Here is a 24,678-nt window from a genome sequence, read left to right on the forward strand (position 1 = left end):
TATTTTGCGCTTTTAAATAATGAATTATATAAAAAACGAATTTTATAAAAAAATCCTTAAAATTTTATGCAGATTTCAAACCTATTATATTTATTAAAATTCTTTCCAATTTTTATAGCTTATTTTGGATGCTTAAAGTTAGGTATTTCTAGGACTTTTAAGGGATCAGACAACGGGCAATAAATTAATAAATATTTCCAATGAAGATAAACTGATTATTCCTCCTGTAGAATATTGGTTATTGGTGAAAAGTTTGGACTAGTTATAAACTAAAGTACAATAGTATTTCAACCAATGAATAAAATAATGTGGTTATAAAACTTTGAATACCAATGTAATTAATTCCAATGCAACCTCATTCCTATGGTTTTTCTTAAATATTATCCTTTGTAATGTCCCTATATCCCTGTACAGCTAAAGTGGGTGGAAAGAAATGAATAGGTTTATAAAAGATCACACTAGTAATTTCAAATATACTAAACCTAATACACATGAATTAAAGGTACAGAGGGTTTGAATAAAATAATATTTGTACAGTTTTTTCAATATCCTTTACTTTATATTCTTTTATATTGTCCCATGTAGCCTTATTTTAATTAAGATGCAATGTTGTTTAAGCTATGGACATAATTGTCTTTGTTTGTTTAGCTTTGACTCGTGAATTAACTTTACTTGTAGCAATACAGATAACTTTTCTTATGATTGCAAGACATTTGTCTGAAAGTGCTAAAAGCGCATGGTTATCAGTTTCATTAAAATTAAATCTAAAACTTTTACTAAATATAGACAGATATATAGACCAGCTATAAAGAAATATATTTAGAATGATAAAAAAGCTAAATAGTAGCTCTGCAATGAAATATTTATGCTTAATAACCGCTTTTCTCAGCTTTTTATCTTAATACTAGCAGCTACGCCCCTAGAGGCTTTCTTAGGGCATTTGAGGTGGGGGTGGGAGTTAAATTCTAAAAGAAAGAGTAAAATGATGGTTTTTTTTTTTGGGGGGGGGGGAGTTGATTACCCCCATTTTCATTTCAATTTTTAAACGAAAAATTGTGAGGGTGAGGGGTAATTTTTAAAAGCGAAGCTTTTCTATAATTAGGGTCGGTCCGTCCGTCCGTCTGTCCAAGTCCATCCGTCCGTCCGTAACGGATAGCTTTTTTCGTTAATTTGGGCATGTTAGAATTGTCCTATCGATTTCAAACTTTGCATGGTCATTCCTGTAGTAGTTAGGTCGGTTAGAAAGCGTAGCAACTCTATAATCATTACCAAAATGTCCGTTTAAAACATGTTGATTTTTTTACTTTTTTAATAACAAATTTTGATGTAATCTAATCATCCGATTGATCTCATTTTTTGGATACTGATTCCTGGGACATCAAAATACAATATTATAAGCGAAGCAACTCTATAATTAAGTCCTAAAAATGTCAGTATGTCCATAAACATAATTCTGTTAGCATTTTTTCAACAAATTTACTTACAATTTTGCATCGACTATTATACATTTATATTCTGATTATTCAGTTCTGACACTATACAAGTGTTAATGTCCGTTTGTCCTACCGTTTCAGCGCTTCGCTTTTATGGATGTTGTCATCCTTGTTTTGGTAGAGACAGACACAGATTATCACTTCCTTAGATAAATAGATAGATAGTCAGATAGACAGACAAAAAGATTAATAGATAGATAGAGATAGATAAAGAGACAGATAGATAGATAGATAGATGGATGGATAGATGGATAGATTGATAGATGGATATATGGATAGATAGATACAGTTAAAACATATTCAATAATTTGAAGTATTTTAAGAGTTTTTTTTGTCTAGAGTTAAAAATCATGAAAATTGGTAAACTCAATTAGTTGTTCTTTTAAGGGCAGCTTTATACATATCTTACTGGGTGGATTTAAGCAATTTTCATTACCTCCCTCGCACAAATATATTATAATCTTATATAGGAAATAACTGCAGAGAGAGAGGGGACAATAGTCCCCAAAGTTTTCTTATTCGTTGATTTAATAATTTTATGGCCTATAGGGAATTTTGATTGCTTGGTTTATTGAGTTGTGTGTTCAAACGTCTCACTCACTAATCTTCAGATAAGGTAATTTGTGTATAATTTGGGATGTTTATCAATTTATCGGCCTTTGTCTAATCCCTTTAGATATCTGGTTATATTATAACAATTTGTTATTAAAAAATCTTTAAATGTCTTTTTATGTTATATTCTTTTTAGTAGCAAAGCTACTATATACAGGGTGCACCACATAAATCCGGACTTTTTCTTATTTTTAAACAAATAGACATAAAATCGTCAATTATAAAGATTTTATTGAATTTTAAAAACTGGGAAGCAACCTAGGTATATGACTATTAGATTATTTAATAAAATCGCCGCCAGCCTCAATCACCGCCTCTACCCGCCCCCTGAACCGCCCACCGACCCTGGTCACCATGTACCTGTTCAAGCAGGCGAAGTTCTCCATGATAGGAGCAATGAGAGAGGTCTTTTTGGTATGGGCATGTCTATTGGTTCATGCTTTAATGGCGCTCCCGGCCCAAAAGTCTATTGGATTAGATCGGGGCTGCTGGGAGGCCACATCTCCTTAAGGACGTGAGTAACCGCAGGATCCAAATTAACCCATCTTTAAAGCTACCCTTTGACACGGTGGCTCTCATTTGGGCCACAGTTAAGCTAGAACAACGTTTTATACCTTTTTAAAAATGGCATGCAGATTAAGATAGGGTTATCAGCGCAATACATAGTCTAAAACGAGTTTCAAGGTTCCATATGGGCCCCTGAAGTCAAGAACCGAGAAATTTTCAAGATTTTTGACGTTTTTGACATCTTAAAATCTACCACGATCCACTTTGTCGGAGTACTATAGCCAAGTCAGCTGGGATAGAGAGCTCTAGTCTTTTCTGGTGTTTTCACTAGGTATCTGATAGTATCTCCGGCAAGTTTCATTCGTCCATCTCACCTACAGATGGGCTGAGATCAGATTAAGTAGGCTCAAGTCATAAATATACGGTAAACTATCTGCGCAATTCGAATCTGCCTTGTTGAACATATGCGCGGCCAGCTCGGCGTACACGTCCTCCATCGTCCAAAGATTTTCATGGGCAAAAAGGTCATTACCTAAGCTTTTTATAGTGGGGTCAAACGTCCTGATTGGTAAAGTAGTTTTGGCGCTATGGTCGTTTTAAAAAAGTCCGGATTTATGTGGCGCACCCTGTAAATAACTTTGTGTGTCTATTTGTCCGTCCATCTGTACGGCTAGGGGGAAATATCAATTTCGTAGAAAGCTGAAATTTTTAGTGTTAACCTAAGAAAGAGAGGGGACAATGGATTGTTTATCACACTAGTCCCCAAATTTTAAAATAAAGTTTACTAATTGTTGGCTTAACAACTTTGGGGATTTTTCTTGACTTTTGATTAGTTGGTCCATAAAGTTGAGTGACTAAACGTTTCAACCACTAATTGTAATCTACAGAAGAGGTTATTTTGTGTATCATCTTTGGGGTTGTGCATCAATATATCGGCCATTGTCTTATCCCTTTAGATCCCTTGTTATATTATAACAATATCTTATTTATCTTTATCTTTAAATTGCTTCTTATGTTATCTTTTTTAGCAGCAAAGCTACTCTATAAATAACTTGGTGCGTCTGTCCATGCGTCCATCTTTATAACTAATGGGAAACGTGTATTTCTTGACTTCTATTTAAGGTAGAAAGCTGAAATTTTTGTTGAAAACTTGTAAGACCCATGCACATCCTGGCTATACATCTTCCAATAATTACATTATACCAGGGAGGGAGATGACATTGGGCTGTTTATTACACTAGTCCCCAAAGTTTTATGATAACATTTTCTTTTTTGTTAGTCTTACAACTTTGGAGACTTTGGTTGGTTCAATAAGTTGAGTGTCAAAACGTTTCAACCCCATTTTTTCATCTACAAGTGGGGTAATTTCGTGTAAAATTATTTGGATGTTAATAAATTTATCACCTTTTGTCTTATACCTTTAGATCCCTGACATTATACAGTTTGATTTTTTTTTACTAGAAAACCTTTTTTAAACAAAACTTTAATTAGGGTCTGTCTGCACGGTCATCAGTTTGTAATTTGGACGTGTTAGAATTGTCCTATTGTTTTCAAACTTTGCATGATGATTCCAATAATAATTAAGTAAAATTTTAAAAGCATAGCAACTCTGAGAGAGAAAATAAGATTTACCCGCGGCAAAAATCAAGTTTCTTGGATAACTAGCGAACGGATTGGGTTAGAGTGGATCTAAACACGGCAAAATGAGCGTCTCACTATGCTGGATTCACACAAAAAAAATTAAAGGAGCTAGGACAATTTTAAAATAGGCGGACCAAACGATTTATGTTCCATCGATACGAGTCGAGGCTTAAAAATTTCGGCCTTTCAGCAAAAATCAAGTTTCTTAGATAACTAGCGAATAACGGATTAAGCTACAGAAGATCTAAACACAGCAAAATGACCGTCTCAATGAGTAGAACACATACAAAAAATTTGAAGACTCTGGGACAACTTTTAGGTAGGCGGACCACATGATTTGTGTCCATCGATACAAGTCGAGGAGTAAAAAATCAAACTTTCAAGTCGTGGTCCGACAGGGAAGGAGTTGGAATCTTGACCCCATATTTAAAACTTAAATGTGGCTTGTTGAGACGAATATTTTGCCGTATTAACATCGACTGTAGCTCAAAAGACAAAAAAGTTTTCCTAGGAGAAACAGTTTTTTTCAATTTTTGAGCTTAAATTTGAGCCAAAATCTGTAAGTCAAAAACACAAATCGTTTGGTCCGCCTATCTTAAAATTGTTCCAGAGTCTTCAAATTTTTTGTGTAAGTTCCTGGGGTTGAGACGGTCATCTAGACACCCTAACATCGATTCTAGCTCAATCCGTTCGCTAGTTATCGAAGAAACATGGATTTTATCAATTTGGTATTTAATGTTTTTAAATATTTAAAAGTGAAATTTCAAAGTATAGTGCATTTTTTAGGGGAACTATGATGTGCGTCTATCTCCGAAAGTCCACTATGACCCTATATGGACTTGGTGGAGGTTTTAGTGTCAAATGGCAACACAAAAGTGCCTACTAAGCTAGTCTACGTGGTAAATGTGCCCTTTAAAGGGTAGATAGACAGGAATAAGGTATAACCAACAAGCGAAAATAATCTAAAATAATATTTGGGGGGCAAATGGAGAGGTCGTCAATTTTACGATGTGTTGCCCCCCAACGACAGCTGAAAAAGACGTATAAGTTTCGTGATTTTTTCCCGAATTAATTTCATTATTGGTATAAGCTGGTAGATAGAGCTCCTTTATCGTAGTATAGAAGGCTTATAAGTAGACAACGGTTGGTTATATCTTAGTAACGGTTAATGATCCCTTCTTTAAAATTATCCCTTTTTTAGATTGTAAATAGTGGTTGAAACGTTTGGACACTTGCTAAACCAACCAATCAAAGTCCTATAAAAGTCAACAAAGTTGTTAAGCCTCTCCCTCTTAGGGTTTCAGAGGATAGAAAACTTGAGATTTAGGAAGTTGAAAATGGGGTTTTCCTCCTGCACGCCCTTGATACCAAACCATTACAGTGAACTCTCTTATACACAGGATAGGTTAGTATATCTAACTTACATTTCTTAGGTGGGTATATCCATACTAATACTCGCTATAATTTTGAATTCAATGGTTAGGCAGTATACATTGTTTATTTTAAAACTATTTCTAAACCCCGACATTGAGGGTAAAATGGGCTGTTACTTACTCTAGTCCCCAAAGTTTTATAATAACGTTTTCTTGTTTTTTGGCTTTTCCAAATTTTTAATGGTTGGTTTATTAAGTTAAGTATCCAAATGTTTTAACCACTTATTGTAATCTACAGAAGGGGTAATTTTGTGAATTAACTTTGGGGATGTACATGAATTTATCGGCCATTGTCTTACCCCTTTAAATCCCTCTTCTAAAACGCACCATACTATCTTTCTCTATCTTATACTTCTTTTTTAGTTTGTTGATTTGTTTGTCTGTAAAGGATGGACAAATATATATTAACATTTTAAATTAAGTCTTATTTTTAAATGTCCCTTTTTCATTTTATAAAAAAAAAACTTAACTCAATACAACATCAAAAATTTTCTCTATTAAAGACTTGTAGCTGACTAAAATAACGATCCCCCTCATCCACCCCCTTTACCCAATCGACTACCCCTCTACTGGATTAACGAACTGCCATAATAGCCAAGTATCCACTATATATCCATTGTCATCCACTAATAAAAATGAATAGATAGATTTTAATAGCGAAGCTACTGTATAACTCAATCTGTCTGTCTGTCAGTCAAATTTACCTACAATTTTGTTTCGAATTATGTACATTTAAATTCTGATTATCCAGTTTTGACACTCTACAAGGGTTAATGTTCTTTTGTTCTTTGTTTATAGAGCTTCGCTTTTGTGGATGTTATCATCCTTGTTTTCTTTTACAGTAGAAGAAAACACTTAATGCTCACTGATATGGAATATTCGCTGTCTATCTTCGGTGGCAGCCGAGAAAATTGCATGTCCCCATAGCGTTACAGACTGGCGGACTGATGAATAGACAAAGTAAATTAAGAGAAGCTTCGCTGCTATTAAAGAAATTGAATTAATTGAACTTTATTATTTAAGAACATGTTGATAGTGTCCTAGAAAATTTTCCTTATGACATGACGTCAGGGAGAGGTGAGAGGAGAAGTGGGAAAGGAAACCCCTTAAAAAGAGATGGATCTAATGACGTCATTATAGGACTATTTTAACACGTAAAATTTTTTTCTGGTGGTTCATGTGTATTTTTAGAGAAAATTACTTTTTCTAGTCATAGCGGTCAGACCGCTCCTTAACCACTTTTTAGCGGCCAGCCGCTAAATTTTAAAACAGCTGTAGCGCGGCCAATTTTGTAGCTAGGATGGCAAATTTTAGGACGAAGTTTTATTTTTCATAACAAAAAAAAATTTCTTTTTCTGATCAGCGCCGAAAAACGGCAAATAACGGAAACCGCCATTTTCGGCGGTTACGGCGGTAAAACAGCGGTTGGCGGCGCCAATTAACATTTTTATCTGTTTATTGTTGCTCAAGGATTTACCAAAAAAAATATAGGTCTCTAGCTGTAATAGAAGCAACGATATTCATGATATATATCTGTAGTAAAAGCCGGACAAAAATCGGTCATAAAGTCGGCCAGGGAGCGGTCAAACGGTCATAACACCACTTTTCTCAGAAGGTCATTGATATCTAAGTATTCATCAAAAAAATTTAGGTTTGTACCTTATACACAAAAGTCATAATGTAGAATTTATTTATTTTAAGATTTATTTAGGTTTTTTTCTAATTTTGGTGCTACCCAACCGACTTTGACCGGACACCACGACCGACACAGAACAGATATCCTAATAAAATCAACTCTTGCCGACGTACAATTACTAAACTTAAAAAGTCACAGCTCTCCATCTTACCTACAAAAAAATGAGATTGAAAAAACTAGAGGGGGGGGGGGTCCTGGAGCCCCCCCCCCCCCGATCTGTAAGGGTTAACTTATAAGATTATTCTATGTTTCCTAACTCCTTAAATATGTAAAAAGTTTTCATGTACGATTTTACATAGAATTAATATCAAAAGGTTATAAGTATTGTAACAGAGGGTGGTGGAACCCTCCCCCGAAATAGTTATGAACCTTACCAGGACCTATAAACAGCTACATTGTAAAGGAGAACCATCTCCGTTCGGTGGTTAGCAAGATCCTTCGATACACAAAGACAGACAAACACACACACACATCCTGTTTCTTTAATATAAGGATTATTTTGGATAATTTTAAAAAAATGAAAAATTATTTTATACAGCAAATAAATTTACCAAAACAAGGATGACAAAATCAGACAACATAAATTTGTTGCAAAATAAATTAAATACAGGACAAACTTTCATTTTTAGGATTTTACCATAGAGATGCCTAGCTTATAATATTTAACTTGTTGTCCTTTCATGCTTTAAATGGACGTACGTACTTTTTAGTGACGAATATAGAGTTTATGTATTATAAAAGAATTGTTCTGTTGTTTCTCTGAACCACAAAAGTTTGTAATAATGATTGGTTGTAAGATTAAATCAATATTCGTCTGATATGTGCCTTTTTCTTCTAATAAAAATAAAAGCCTAGCCGCTAATACCTAAAATAAAGTATCAGGATCTGTGTCTGTCTTTCTGTACTAAACGCAAAATCAATGTGATTCTCCTTTACAATGTAACTTTTAATAGGTCCTATACAATTGAGCATCCATTATATGAGGATGCTCTAGAGGAAATAAATTTTTATAGGGAAATGCGTTTTTCCACTTTTGCTAATTAAGATAAAAGGTTAATTTGTTTTTTAAGAGCTTCGCTACTTACAGATATTATCATCCTTGTTTTAATATTTTTATTGTATAACTTTATTTGTTAACGATTATTGCAAAATTTTCCGAGCGGTTTTAAAGGTAAATCATAGGTTTTATGTTATTTTAATGGGGGGAATGCGACACTAGCTAACATATTTTTTTTCTAATTAGACAACCTGTCCTATTTATTAATTTATTGTTCTGTATGTATGTATGTGTGTATGTATGTCAACTAAGTAGGATCAATACAAATTTCCAAGCAAATTTTACAAATGTCATTGTTAGGCTATTTAGGAATTATGCTAGATAGAAAGAAAGATAGATATACAGATAGATAGATAGATAGATAGGAATTATGCTAGATATACAGATAGATAGATATACAGATAGATAGATAGGAATTATGCTAGGTAGAAAGATAGATAGATATACAGATAGATAGATAGATAGGAATTAGGCTAGATATAGAAAGATAGATAGATATACAGATAGATAGATAGATAGATAGGAATTATGCTAGATAGATAGATAGATAGATAGATAGATAGATAGATAGATAGATAGATAGATAGATAGATAGATAGATAGATAGATAGATAGATAGATAGATAGATAGATAGATAGATAGATAGATAGATAGATAGATAGATAGATAGATAGATAGATAGATAGATAGATAGATAGATAGATAGATAGATAGATAGATAGATAGATAGATAGATAGATAGATAGATAGATAGATAGATAGATAGATAGATAGATAGATAGATAGATAGATAGATAGATAGATAGATAGATAGATAGATAGATAGATAGATAGATAGATAGATAGATAGATAGATAGATAGATAGATAGATAGATAGATAGATAGATAGATAGATAGATAGATAGATAGATAGATAGATAGATAGATAGATAGATAGATAGATAGATAGATAGATAGATAGATAGATAGATAGATAGATAGATAGATAGATAGATAGATAGATAGATAGATAGATAGATAGATAGATAGATAGATAGATAGATAGATAGATAGATAGATAGATAGATAGATAGATAGATAGATAGATAGATAGATAGATAGATAGATAGATAGATAGATAGATAGATAGATAGATAGATAGATAGATAGATAGATAGATAGATAGATAGATAGATAGATAGATAGATAGATAGATAGATAGATAGATGAGCCACTCTATATTTGACAATGTTCGTCAATAAGGACATAACTGTCTCGTACGGACAGGCGGACGGACTTAACTTATATGTAGAAAAACTTCGGTTTTGTAAAAAAAAATACTAAAATGAAAATTATTTCATATTGTTTCATTTCATTCTGAATACTGAAAAATAAAATAAAAATATTATTATTACTTATCCTGCTGTGCTAATTTTTAATAATTTCATCCTTTTAATCAATTTTATCAAAACTTTGGAAAGGTTGTGTGATTTAAACAATATATATTTGGGTCTTGATATGTAAAAACTCTTAAACTGTCTCTAAAAAAAATATTTAGAGCCACCACATATTAGATTCCAATGCTTATCTCTAGATCAAGGTATTTATGACTTGGTGCTTATCTTAGCTAAAATCTTTTACATATAAGATTCAACAATGGCTCTCAAAAATTGTCCCAATGAGCCGGCTCTCGGAATTTATATTAATACATATTGAACTCTACTTTATTATTATTACAATATCATTTTTATAATATTTTTTTATATCTTGTGAAGAATTATCATGCAAAATCGCTTTCATTGAAAACTAAATAAAAATCTGTATGCTTCAAGAAAAAAATAACACAACAGATTTATAGAAAATGTCTCAGCCGTCATATGTAATATGAAAAGGTCAAAACAAGAATAAAACAAGATCACACGGGCACAGCTTCTTCGGTTAAAATTTAAAGAAGCTTTGTGGTGCAGAATTAAGGAAAAGAGCAGGCTTGGTCCATGGATCTTGTGCACACTAAGTTTACTATAAAAGCAAGAAAATGTAGTTATTAGTTTTTTCATCTTTACAATTATATGATGACTAGAGACACCCCCCCCCCTTTTAAAGAAACATAAGGGCATTAGAAGGAGAGGGAGGGGAGGGGGTGGGAGGAAATGTTAATAGATTTTATTTGGAGATTTTATTCTAGGGCACCTCTTCCTAAAATACTTAATTATTTTTTTAGACCTATAAGGAAAGCACTGTAAAGTACAACCATTTGAGTATTCACCAGGCATTTAAGTTGAAAGATTTGTAGATATAAAAGTTTTAAAGTATTGGTTAAAATATCTGGACTGTTATATTATACAAATCAATACAAAAAGTCGGAAATTATGGAATATAAAGTAAAGGTACGAAAAGGGACCCTATGTGTTTTGAATTACAAAAGAGGATTTTCAGATATGTATAAGTTAGATTATAAAATACTTACTTTCCGTTATCCAATGATATCCAGGGTCCAGGTACAAAGTGGCAGGGTGGGCAGGTTCAAGTCTCACTGTTTCTTGAACTCCAACACCCTCTTCATCTCGTCGGCAGTGGTCTCGGTGTCGTGCTGCTTCAGGTCCTCGTGGCCAGCTGTGATTTCCCAGTTGTCAGGCCTGTACAACATTGCATTATCAATATTAGAACAAAAAACAAAATTATAGGATCTGTAGATTAAAATTGTTAGTATAAAAGTTTGAAATTTAATGGAAATTCAATTAAAGCATCCAAAGTTTTGAGCCTACAAACATGATAACGTGGTTATAAAACTTTAGGTAACTTTACAGTTTTATACCCCTCCCACCTTGGTAAAAAATATAATTATCTATTTTTGCAATTTATTTGTCTTATCAACAAATTTTTTACCACTTTTCAAAACTACATATAAAATTGCTTACTTTGACATAGAAGGACAGAAAGGACGGCCGCTGGCTGGCTGACACTTCTCCCAGTATTCTCTGTTGGCACGGGCACGCACCCACGGCTTAGTATGCATCTATTAACATAAGATTTAATTAAAACGATAGGCTGTAAAGTTGGCAACGTCTATAAGAGCGAAGCTCTATAAAGGTAGGACAAGTGAACATTAACACTTAATAAGCAGGATATAAATGTATTATTCGAAACAAAATTTTAAGTTAGTTTGTTGCAGAACAGGATGCCATCATTTTTAAGACTTAATCATACGGATACTTCGCTTATGGTTTTGTACCTTGTGATAAAGAATCTAAATTACAAAATTAGACAAATAGGATAATTAAATCACAGTAAAGTTTTGTTTAAGGTTAAAAATAAACATCTTTTAAATGGACGTACGCTTTTTGAAACAACAAATCATTTTCCATAAGAAAAACCAAATAAGAAATATCCTAGGACTCACCTTAAGACCGGCTCCCCACATGTCATGTTTCTCAGAGCCAGCGGGCAGACAGCCGCGTTCAGCAGACAGCTCCTCGGCTACAGCTCTGATGTGGTAAGGTTCGAAGCCACAGCAACCGCCGATATATCTTACTCCGATTTCATAAGCTTCACGGGCATAACGATGCATATCCCATCTAAATTGATTTTATATTTAAAAAAGATTTAGATTAATCTCAATATAATCATTATTAAACTTTAGTCAAATCTTTTATAAAAATGAGGTAGTAATGCAAATACAAACAAATACTTACATTAGGTTAATTATTTTACTTTTTTTATATTAACATGGAAGATAATAAATTGACTGGAATAAACCGAGATGTAGAGTTAAATCAATGGACTCTATCTGCCCTTCTAGTTCGTTCATTAAAATGATTTTATGGTACTGAAAAACAGTGTCTAACCTTTTTAACCACTTACTTTATATTTAAAGACAAATTCATTTTATAAAATTGTGTATGTGGGGAGGATTGATTGTCTATTGACCTAACACTGTTTCCCTGATAATACCTGGTGCAAATTCTGCCCTCCAAAGCAAAGGGAAACTCGGGGAGATCAATAAATCCCTGACGACCTAAATTAGTACAAAATTTATAAAAATTAGTAATATTTCAATAAATTTTAGAAATTTAAATTTTAAAAATAAATTACAAAATAAGAAGCAAAAAATATTATATTAAGGATAAAAAATCATAACGTACATAAACAAATCTTAAAATTTGTTGGAAAGACAAACGAACATTAACAAAACATAAAAAAATTCTGTACGAATCTACCCTAAAATTACTTAAATACGATGCCTGACAAAACTTGATCAAAGATAAGCTTGGCTTAAAGCTTAATTGTCCTGAGAATTATTATTTCAAAGCTCAAATAAATTGTTAGATAAAGCATCAGTTGTATTTTACAAATCTTACCCGCATCTGGTGTATGGTAAGCAAGGGGTTGAACCATGAGGTAGGGACTCAATCCAGCGGCATCCAGACCAGCCTTCATTTTCCTTAATTGTTTTGCATAATTATCACACAATTATAGGCAAAAATTCAAAATAATACAAGCTAATTTATAAAAGTAAATAAACAAGGATGACAACATCCATAAGTAGCGAAGCACAAAAAATCGTCGATTGGAATACGTAGATTTAAAAGGTTTTTACTAAAATCAAGAATAGATTTATTGGATAAAATAAACATGAAACCTTGTTTTTTTTTGCATGATGACGATGGTCAAAGTAAATTATATTAAAGATGCTCATAACAATGGGAAAAATTATTTTGATACAGATATCCCATAAAAGTTTGAAAATTGCATCAAAATATACAAAGATATGGGGAAATATGTAAAACATATAAAAATAGCCAAAAACCTGATAAAAGGCAGTCTGGCCGTCATGGTTGTTTTATTAAAACGACAAAAAATTTAATTTTTAAATCCTTAACTTAAAAAAAATGGAAAATCGGACCATATACACTGAAAATATGGAAAAAAGTGTTAAATATATAAAAATAGCCTAAAACCTGATAAAAGGCAGTCTGGCCGCCATGGTTACTTTGTTTAAAAGACGGGAAATTTAATTTTGATATATATAACTGAAAAATTTTGAAAATCGGACTATAAACACTGAAGATATGGAGAAAAATGTTAAATATATAAAAAAACAGCCTAAAACCTGCTAAAAAGGCAGTCTGGCCGTCATGGTTGTTTTCTTTATAAGACGGAAAATTTAATTTTGATATTTATAACTGAAAAAATTTTGAAAATCGGACCATAAACACTGAAGATGTGGAGAAAAATATAAAAATAGCCTAAAACCTGCTGAAAAGGCAGTCTGGCCTTCATGGTTGTTCCTTTAAACGACGGGAAATTTAATTTCGATATCTGTAACTGAAAAATTTTTGAAAATCGGACCATAAACACTGAAGATATGGAGAAAAATGTGAAAAATATAAAAATAGCGTAAAACCTGCTAAAAATCGGTCCGAACGCCAATAATGTTTTATAGTCAATTGTGCTCCTTAATGATGGGAATGTTGTCAAAAATTTCAGCATTCTATCTTTTATAGGAGCTGAGTAAATCCCATTCCCCCCATAGCGTTACGGACGGACTGACTGACTGACGGACGAACAAAGTGAATTATAGAGTAGCTTCGCTACTAAACAGAATATAGAAAGTATAGATGATTATCATATAATCATAAAGGTCGCTAGGGGTATAACCGCTAGAATAAAATAATCTGCAAGTTTTAAAATAGACATATTACTGTTTCTAATAGACTACCTATATATATTGTATTTGATATACATACTTGATAGTTTCCAAAGAAACAAATGGGTCGAAATGGCAGTTAACTCCAACAACGTCAGCACCGGCTCTGGCCATTCTAAAAAACAAAATTAAATTACAGACTTTTAGGAGACAGTCGTCTTAAAAGCCTCTTGACTAAAACATTGATATTTTTTTAATATAGGAAAAGATATAAGTTTCTCACAGTACAATAAAATAACATCACGAAACCTTGCTTTAACAATTTACTGTAATAGAACAACAAAATTTTTAAAAAAGTAGAAATTTTTTTTACAAGAAATCAATGCAACATATTGATACCTCAAAATATTACGCTACTTATTGAGACTAATATCTTTTTCTTTAGACGAGCATGATTGATAAATTTTGCATTACCTGATAGCACACTCAGCCGCAGAGACTCCGTGCATATCTCCATCAGGACCAATACACATATTAGCTGCCACAGCCTACAAACAAACACAGATCAATAAAAAATTTCTAGAGTTTATCTAATAGATCTTTTACTTTTGTTGCTATATATTCGCAAAGGTTTTAATCCGAAAAAGCACGAAACTCTTGGAATATATAATTTCTTTAGGCAAACCTTAGTCTTAAATTATTATTAAAGAAAAGGGTAACTAATCAACATCCCTTAAGAACAAAAATGTATGCAGCTAATAATGTTTCTGTGCTAGGCTAAATAAAAATTTCCAATCCACAATATATCAAAATTGTTTTTAATTTTATATAATTTTCCTCAAAACTAAACATACTCTTAAATAAAGAAAGGCAAAGAAAATATTGACATATTTATAACAAGACTATTTGCATCTAATTAACTAGAAACTAAAATATCTTCTAATTTACCTTATTTGTCTCTTTGCATACTTGGATAGCCCATTCCATTTCTTCTACATGCTCGAAATACTAAAAAAAATTTCTAATATATCAAAATAAAAAAGGTAGGAAGTTTGTCAGCCTGTGTCTAACCAAAAGCCAGATCCAAAACTGTTGCACAAAGTTTAAAACTGAATGCCCCCTCCTCTAGAGTTGTCAAAACAAGTTATATCAAAATATATGGCAAGAAAAATAAATTTCATGTGAGTTTTTAGAGTCCTCCACTATTATAGATACCAAAATCAATAATTAATCAATGGGTTCAAGTAAGTAGTATAAACAAGTTCAAACACAAGGAAACTAAACCATGTTGTTGTTATAGCCCTGATTCTCTAAAGTTAGGACTCAAATGCACACGGAGACTGGAAGTAAAACTAAACCATGAAAAATCACCTCGCACAACAAGAAATCTAGATCTTCTTCAACGAAGACTTTAACTTGTTTTCTGAACTCCTCCTTGACTTTCTGCTCGCCAAGGCCGGTCAGATAGGAGGGACACTGGGAGAGGCCGCCAAGACACAAGGCACCGCCTTCAGCTGCGACTTCTTTGGACAACTTAGCAGCAGCTCTAAAATAAATTATGTTGATAAACTATCATCAAAATATATGTAGAAAGGCTGAAAGTTTTCACAGAATTTGCCAAATTATCCTAAATTTAAGGTGTACCAACTTTAACGTTTGTTGAATTTTAATTAACCTCTACCTGTTAATAGCCTCAACACCGATCTTCTGACCAGCATGGTTGCCACGGTTCACCAGCTTGTCCTCGCTGGCGTAGAAGGTGAAGGCCTGCATCACGTCAGATCCTGCACGCAGAAATTCCCTACAATAAAACTAGGATGACAATGTTGAAAAATGCAAACCTCAAGAAACAAACAAGAATATCAAATAAGGATATATTGGAAAGTATTTAGCTGCGCTACTTTATAATATCACCTGTGGAGCTGACGTACGGCCTCAGGATCTTCAACAGCAGCCTCGGGAGTCCAGGGTCCAGCCTAGATTCATAAATAATGTAGTCAATAATCATCCTAATATATATAATAAGGTTGTTTGTCCGAAATAGGATTTCGTTAACCGCAGAATCGATATGATGATTCTTTGAAGTGAACCTTCTAATAGGGTCTTTGATGGTTTTAGGCTATTTTATATTTAGACTAAAGTCTTGGGATAGTTAACTACATTTTTACCCTTCAATATTCCTTAGAATATAGTCGCAACCGCTAATATTATATACAGTAGTAAGTTTTTTTGTCTGAAGCTGTAGATTTCTATAACTATTGATTAACTTCTCCACTTTATAGAATCTTCACTTATATCTTGAGATGGTTTTAGGCTATTTATTTTTATATCTAAGTATTAGCATGCTTTTAGGCTATATTGTCCTATGTCCTTCTCTACCATTCCAAATACAGTGCACTAGTAGTTAGGGGCGCTGCCGCTAGTGATAAATAGTTAATATTACAACACAAGGATGGCAACACCAAGAAAAGCTAAGTTCTAAAATAAGACGCTAGAACAAACAAGCTTTGATACTTGTATAGTGTCAACACTAAAAAAGCAGAGTATTTTAGATTTATAAATAAAATCTTTTTATTATTTAAAAAATACATGCCTATATTTTAGTTTACAGAAAAGAAGTACACGTCATTTAGACTAAATTTTTTTTAGTTTTTACTGCCCCGTACTCCAACATGCTTCCTCAAATGACATACATTTGGTTTTAAAAGAAATATTAAACGTTAAAAGCTAAAATTTTTAGATTTAAAATATTTTTAAAAGCTGTGAAATGAATGTTTAAAAACCAGAATCATTATAGGGAATTATAAAAAAATAAGGTTTCTTTTAACAAGGTTATAGAAAAAACTAACTTGTTTTTTATTATATGTGGAGAGGAGGGGGGGGGGGGGTGGTTAAGCGTGTTTCTTAAAGAAGCGTAAGTGCAATAGTATGTACTCAAAAATTTGTGGAGTGAAAATATAACAAGGCCGAAAACAGTAATAGATGTGTATAGTATTTGATATTGAATAGATGTAGATATTATAACAGGTTAAAAATTGTCTTAGGTTGCTAACGTGAAATTCATTTATTGGTTAGTTCGTTCATCCAATATAGGGGAGGGAATGAGGTAAAGAGGTTGGATGAGGGATTTAGTTATTTTAGCCTGCTGCGAGTTATACTTTATTAGAGAACATAAAAATCAACAATTTGTTTAATTTTTGTTATACTCCCTCTTCTGAGACAATGAAAAATTGTTAATAAATTTTAAACATGTTAGTTTAAATATATAGAGATGCTACGTATCTAAAAAATGGGGGCTTGTCACTAAACAACACAACTAACAGTTGCATTTCAGGTTTTTAGTAGCGTAGCTCATATATACAACATAGAGGAGATACTCTGTATGTTATCTAATTTAAAATCTTTATAATCTTTAAGAATTACTTGAATTCTAAATCTGGTTTTTAACCATTATGTTAGTATTAAAGGTAAAAAATTTAGAAACAATTTAGAAACGACAAATATAAAATTTTATTTGTAAAAACGAAGATTTTCTCCACATTAACGAAATTTTTTTATGGCTTCGCTACACAAAGACATTTACTAATGAATTGTTCTTGTTTATAATGTAACATACTATGCGCTGCATTTAAAAAAGTGATACAAAAAGATAAATTATAATAGGACAAAAAAATAACAGATAAATTTTTTATTAACTAAACATAAAAGGATAAAAAGAATATAAATATTTTGAAGAAAAAAATCTTTGATAAAACAAAACTATTTTTTTTTATATTTTTGTAGCGCCATATTTATGTTACTAGGTGCAAAAATAAACATTTACGCATTTTTTATTCAGAAGAACGAATATAAATAAAGATATTTTTAGATCTAAATAAAAAAAATGAATAATCAGCGAAGCAACTCTACAATTATTCACCTTAACATATCCTCTCTTCTCCAGAGCAAAGACGAAGCCACCATCTCCAATGACTGGACTAACAGCCAATCTCTCCAAAAGTCCCTAAAATTTAATATAAAATCATATGTAATAAAACACAATATTTCTATTAAATACTTAAATTATCAATATACTGAAATAGTACGTCTATTTAAAATTATCCTTTTATTAGACATAAAGTAATAAAGGTGAAAACCAAATATAACTCGATAATCAGCTTCTACCAATAACGAAATTAATTCGGGAAAAAATCACGAAACCTATATATGTTTTTCAGCTGTCGTTGGGGGGCAACACATCGTAAAATTGACGACCTCTCCATTTGCCCCCCAAATATTATTTTAGATTTATTTTGCTTGTTGGTTATACCTTATTCCTGGATCTCGATAATTATACCCTTTACCCTAATACTAAAATTGCCAATACTGTATAAAATTAAGTAAAACTTTATTTTGTAGTAAATAAAAGCAGGAATTGTAGACGAATCAAAAATGAATATATTATTTAAAAAGAAAAACTTAAATAATATAAAGCTTCAGAAGAAAAATATTCATCATAATTATTAATTTGAATAATATTCAAGAACTTAATGTTGTAATTTATTGAAATCATAATAAAATATTAATATACAATATTACTAAAGTTTAGTAAATCTAACCTTCTTAGCAGCCATGATAACTGATGTATAGTTGGTAGAAGACTGTTAACCGTAATGATCACAAATGTGAGTGAAAGATTTCACCGCCTGTCCTATCTTTTATACCCTGTCCATCCAGGAGTAAAGTGCCCGGGACTCAACAAATAACCGCAGAAATTTATACAAGTTATAAATATTCCGCACAAAATTTTTTAATAAAATTTTTAAAAATTCAAAAATCTTTATTTTTAGCTGTTTAATATCACATTAAAGTATTTTAATTAAGCGATGTATGAAAATCTTGTTAAAAATTTTATTTAGGGCGTGCACATGGGGCTGGTTCCTTACCAAGTTCTATTTTGTTAAATTATTAATTTACTAACATTAACATGTTAACTTGCATTAGGTAACGAACCTTTTCTGTTTTTAACAACGCAAAGCATGTTTTATAAAGCTTAGGATCACTAACGCTGTATGTATGTAATGCATTGCACACGTAACACTTGTTTTCTTTGTAATTAGGTCTATTGTTCATTGACAAAATATGATATTTTTTATCTATACTAGCTACAAATACATTTATCACAATATTTTTGTATTATATGTCAGCAAGAAGGCATGACAAACAAGCAAAATGAATAAAATATAAAAAATTGCAAGGTAGATAAAAAGGTTATCATTACTTTTAAGACCCCCTCCCCCCCCCCCCAAAAAAAAAAATAACCAAATTTATGGGCAGATTAATTGGTTACAGTTGATATTACTTGTATCATTGGCAACTTATTCATTGGGGTTAAATTTGACCTAGGAGGTTATAACCTCCCAGCCATTTTTTACTGTGTGCTCAACAAGATATTGTAATGCCCAAACATATTTTTTTTTGGGGGGGGGGGGGGGGGGTGGAGGTAATTTTCCTGGTTATCATGGTAAATTTGTCATAGTGTGAAGGGGGTAAATACTCCCCTAACAATCATTAAAGTGCGAATGTACTGGGGGGTAAATATTTATGAAGGGGGGAGGGGAGGAGGATTGGATGGTTCTAATATATTTCCAAATTTTTGCTTTACCATCCCTGTATCTTGATATTTGGTAGGGGGGGGGGGGGGAGGGTTTCCTTGAATATAAAAATTAGCCTATAGCCTACTACGGACCAATTTAAATCTCTCCCAAAAGTTATTAACCTTGTTATAAATTTGTCATTTAATCATACTATTTTAAATATTATTGATGAGCACCTATAAAACAGGAGCTTTTTAATTGAAGGGGCAAAGAATGGCAAAAAAATAGCTTAAAACCATCTTACGACTTTAATATTAAAACATAATTGCCTAAATAATCACAAGACCTATGTAAAGCTTACCTAAAGCGATAATTCAAGCGGTTCAGTAGATATTGAGATATTAAGCTTTAAACAAAAATATTGTACAATGTTATAAAATATGATTATTGTCACAAATTTCGAAGTTTACAAAAAGTAAACGATCCTAAATATACGTTCTACGCAATAAAAGCAAGAACGTAGTTAGATAATTTAAAGAGAATATATTTAGCCAAGTTTGTTGGAAGTAAGGCGGACGAAAACAAACACTTCCAGTTTCAACACAACAGGGGAAGTAAGAGAATATACGGACAAATTAAACAAGGATTTATTTCTTCATTAATCCTTCAAAAAGGTAGATTTCTCATTTATTTTATTATTTTCTATCTTATTTTTATCAGAATATTGTTTTGTCCGACTGTCTTTAACGCAAAAAGTCAAAGCATTTCATGGATTCTTATTATGTTACTAAATTTATCTTAAAATTTCTATTTTTTTTGTTTATTATCCTTGTATTAATAAATCTAAAAGGGGGCTTGGTTAGTAACAATTTGGCGGTCAAATTTATACAGAGAAAGGAGAATTCAGACAACAAACTTTTTAAATTAAAATTTTCAAATGTTGAAAATTTATTCTTTGACTTTAAAAAATATAAAGAAATCCTTTTCATTTTATTACATAAAGTTTCTATTGGATTTTTATAAAATCCTTACAAAAAGTAACAGAATGAATATATCTGTTTATGTGTGTGTTTGTAGTAAAGGATCTCTGAACCGATATGGTTCTTTTTTAATGATTCTCCTCCAACCCCCCACCCCCAAGAAACATCGCATTATAGAAATATATATTATAAAAAGAAAGGATAACTGCTTCCGTAAGATCTCGCAGACGGCTAAACCTATTATGCTTTTCATCGCAAACAATTTTACATTTTATCAAGTTAATTTAATGTCGTTTAAAAATTTTTTTGTTAAGATTGAATGAAAGATGTTATCCAAATATGCTGTATCAAGACGAGTGCTCACATCTGGCCGTTCAGCTCGGTCAGCTCTGGCAACCTCAACCACAGGAGTTAACACTTCCAAAAGATATTCTTCCAGGTATATTCCAGTGAAGCAGCTTACAGTTCCTAAAAAATGACGTTATACATTACAAATGACAAAAGATAGGCCAATATACATTTTAATTGACCAATTGTAAAAATACTGGCCTATCATAGGTCATTTGTATTTTATAACGTCATTTTTATTAGGCTGCTTCCTTCCAGTATCTAAATTAGTTTCAGGCAAGGACGTCCAAGGGGGTGGGTAAAGAGGTGTGAATCATCCCATGAACGACTAAGCTTTTGTTTTTAAGCGAGGGAGGGGGGATATTTGATTTATGGCGTGGATGGGAAAAGTTTGTATCCCCCCTAATATAATTTTTTGGGAGGTTGGTGGATTGAGGGGGTGATTAGGGTAGTGTAAACCAACATTTTTGGTATGAATTGTCAAAAATTTACTTGATTTGTACCAAGTACGTCCTTGGATTAAGGGTAATTAGAATTACCCCAACCATGTAAATTTCCAAAGTAAAATTATTGAAATTTGGCACCCTTCCACCTATCCCCCCCAAAAATAAAAACCTTGGACTCCTTGGTCTTTGGGTATGAGGGCAATCGTATAGAATTATTTTTAAGGATTTTAAATTTTTTACGAAATCTTAATGGATATATAAACACAACTTAATAATTTATCTACTTTTAATTGTTTCATAACCAATCTATCTTTCTGTTCATAACAATATTTTTTTCCTTAAGTTTAAAACTTGTTAATTATTTTTTTTATTGATACTTAATGACGCAACTGTAGTGTATTTTGAGCTCTATATTTTATGCAAATTTTTTACATTTATTTTTGTTGCAAGAAGCACATGACAATTATGCAATAAAATAAAATTAATTATTATGAATAAATAAAATGTTAGGTTTCATAATTGACAGTACATTTTTAAAGTTAAAGTTAAAAAATAACAATATCTTCTAAATACCTATATAAATTATATTATTTTTTTTTGTCTGGTTAGATACTCCGTTTAACCAATAAGTAAGTCCCTAGAGGCTAGTCTTTTTAATGGGTAATTAGGTGCTTTTTCTCAAAGTTCTGTGCTAGGACAGAATAACTGTTCCTCTAATTTTAAAACAAGCTGAAATTTGAAATACGGGAGAAGGAATTTTTTTATGCCTAACCCTTAGTGCACATTTATTATGAAAAAAATCAAAGTATGCATTAAATCGTTTATTCCTTGATTTGTTTTTAAAAATAATTATTGAACTTTGATAGCAAAATAAATATTAATTAATTGTACTGTTATTATAAAATGTTTAATATTTGACCCAAAAAAAGCATTTGATTGTACATTAGAATTAGGAATGTGTATTACCTTTTGGCTTTGATTCGAATCGAGAAGCCTGCAACTTTCGACTTCTTTTTGCCTTTATTATCCAATAATTTTATTAGATTTTAATAATACAAAACAATAATGTGAAAATAAAAAAATACTTATATTTTAAATCAAGATTGGATTTTAGAAATAAAGTATTTCTTTCAGAAAAACCTCCATAACTTAGATGTCATGTATTTTATCATATTTAAATCTATCCTATGTTTTTTTTTGTCTGAAGCTTAAGATCTCAATAATTATTGAACTTATAAAGAAATACTTTTCAGAGAAGCTTCAAATTTGTTCCGGGAAGGTTTAAGGCTATTTTAGTTTTAGATTTAAGCCTTGGGATAATGTTTCTGGGTTATTTTTCAACCCCTTCTTTACCCCCTTTTAATACAAACCCCTACATGCCACTATTGATATCATATTTGAACAAAACAATTTTCATTAAAATGTTTTGATAATAATTAATGCTGTTAAAAGGGGCCAGGGTACTAAATATCTTTTAAATCTCATTAATAACGTAGTGTCCCCAATTTAGATTTTTTATTGTATCCATATTCAGGTTTCTATGATACATTTTCTACGTTTTAATATAACAAGGATGACAGCATCAATACAAGCAAAGCCTAGACGTTGTTAAAAAGGCAAATACAAATTGAGAGGAGGATAGAACTGTTAAATAAGCTTTTACAAAAGAGAATCTTCACTATGAAATACCAGAAGACTATCTCATATTGCAACGAAGAAAATTGACAAATAAAAACAGCTAAAATGTTTTCTAAAGAGTAAATGCTCATTGTTCATGGATCTCTTCACGATAAGTTGCAGACGTCTATCTCATATAGCATCCGATTTAATTTGACTGACATAAGAACGTACAGACGTACAATATGTATAGAAGATTATCGTCCTATAAATAAAAGCGTCCACACTAGCATCTATAAACATATTTTTTTTAGTTGTCAAGAGGAACAGGAATTTTAGAATTTGAAAACAGAGAAATCTGGATTGAAGCCAGTATATACTAGATTATACTGGATCCTATCACAAGTTTAGAATTGAAGACGGTCGTTGGACCTAAATTCAACTTTGCCCCCCCCCTCCCCCTACTGCCTCACTCCCACCCATGTGCGTTGCTGGCAGTCCCCTGTCCCTATAATGCATAGAAGAGCAATGCATCTTTAGTGGAAAATCAAGTATTTTTGTATACATATGTAACTATTCGATTGTTCACTCATAGAATATTGGGCTAATAGACATCTAGCAGGTCAACCTTTTTGTATGTTTGTATCAAAAGATCTCGATAACCGCCAAACCAATATAGCTTTCCCTAAAGTTGAAGTTTAACATGTTTTGTTTTTGTGGAGGGCAACTCCTCCTTTCTTAGATTTGTTATCCTTAAACTTCCTAGAACTAAAAATTGAATGTGATAGTCAAACTCAACCCCCACAAAAAAAAGATTACTAGAGGCGTAGCTGCTATTTACATTAAAATAGAAGTTTTTTTATGCTATAGTTTACTTTTTACCATCCTTGCTATAAAACATTATATTTAAATCCATTAATTTGAATGTTTTTTATAAGGCAATTAAACGTAAAGGTCATGAGAGACATATTATAAACACTCTATTTAAAAACCTTTAGAGTACATAAGAATAAGAAATATTCTAATCAAAGAAGATAAAGTATAGAATAGAATCCAGGTAGAAGATTCTGCCTAGCTAGCCTGAAGTAAAATTGGAACATTTGAAAGACCAAAACGGCTATAAGGCTGTTAGTAAATAACATGATTTCAGTAATTATTCAGAAAGAATATTCAAAATAAATTCCTTTTGCAATAATTTACTAAAAGCCATGTAGCCAAGCTTCAAGCTTTCTCTTCCCTATTCACAATGGATTAAAAATGAATTTATGTGCATTTTAAGCCTTGAAAAATTTAATTATGTAAAAAATTTACAAAAAATATTGTTCTCAGTATTTATATTATAAAACTAGGTTGCGCTCTTATGTATGTTTTTAAACAGCTGATTTATACATGATTTTTCTAATTTTGTCCAACTAGTCATTGTGATTTGTACTTTAGCATTATTGTCTTTACTGTGCAAGTCAAAGATTCCTTCTAATTTCCCAGAAATTTTTAGGGTTTTCACTTCTATTCCTCCTTATTCTATGATTCTAATATCTAAAAAAAACTTTATTTAAATTTTTAAAATTCCTTAAATTTATTTTCTTAGATTTTTTTTTTATAGATTTGCTATGAACCATCATGAAGGCACTTTGATTATAGGGG

General features: G+C 31.7%; 2 protein-coding genes across 2 annotated transcripts in view; one reads left to right on the forward strand and one right to left on the reverse strand.

Annotated features, from left to right (window-relative positions):
* Nucleotides 1–10,132: 10,132 nt before the first annotated feature.
* LOC145311844 (betaine--homocysteine S-methyltransferase 1-like) lies at nucleotides 10,133–18,801 on the reverse strand. The gene is made up of 14 exons (XM_080150845.1): nucleotides 18,666–18,801; nucleotides 17,987–18,070; nucleotides 15,982–16,043; nucleotides 15,749–15,868; nucleotides 15,439–15,613; nucleotides 15,016–15,075; nucleotides 14,542–14,615; nucleotides 14,168–14,242; nucleotides 12,779–12,861; nucleotides 12,372–12,435; nucleotides 11,821–11,995; nucleotides 11,339–11,436; nucleotides 10,888–11,056; nucleotides 10,133–10,439 (listed from the first exon to the last, which is right to left on the reverse strand). The coding sequence occupies exons 1-13, from the start codon at nucleotides 18,678–18,680 to the stop codon at nucleotides 10,951–10,953; spliced, it is 1,191 nt and encodes a 396-aa protein (XP_080006971.1). The 5' UTR covers nucleotides 18,681–18,801; the 3' UTR covers nucleotides 10,133–10,439; nucleotides 10,888–10,950.
* Nucleotides 18,802–20,188: 1,387 nt separating this feature from the next.
* The window catches only part of LOC145311845 (dimethylglycine dehydrogenase, mitochondrial-like), a 33,830-nt gene continuing 29,340 nt past the window's right edge, over nucleotides 20,189–24,678 (forward strand). Inside the window, exons 1-2 of the mRNA XM_080150846.1 lie at nucleotides 20,189–20,317; nucleotides 20,938–21,062. Of these exons, the coding sequence (XP_080006972.1) occupies nucleotides 20,950–21,062 (113 nt within the window). The 5' untranslated portion in view covers nucleotides 20,189–20,317; nucleotides 20,938–20,949. The remainder of the gene's footprint in view (nucleotides 20,318–20,937; nucleotides 21,063–24,678) is intronic.

The sequence above is a fragment of the Acartia tonsa genome, chromosome 2 (assembly GCF_053477335.1).
Source record: "Acartia tonsa isolate MP-2025a chromosome 2, ASM5347733v1, whole genome shotgun sequence".
Classification (NCBI taxonomy): Eukaryota; Metazoa; Arthropoda; class Copepoda; order Calanoida; family Acartiidae; genus Acartia; species Acartia tonsa.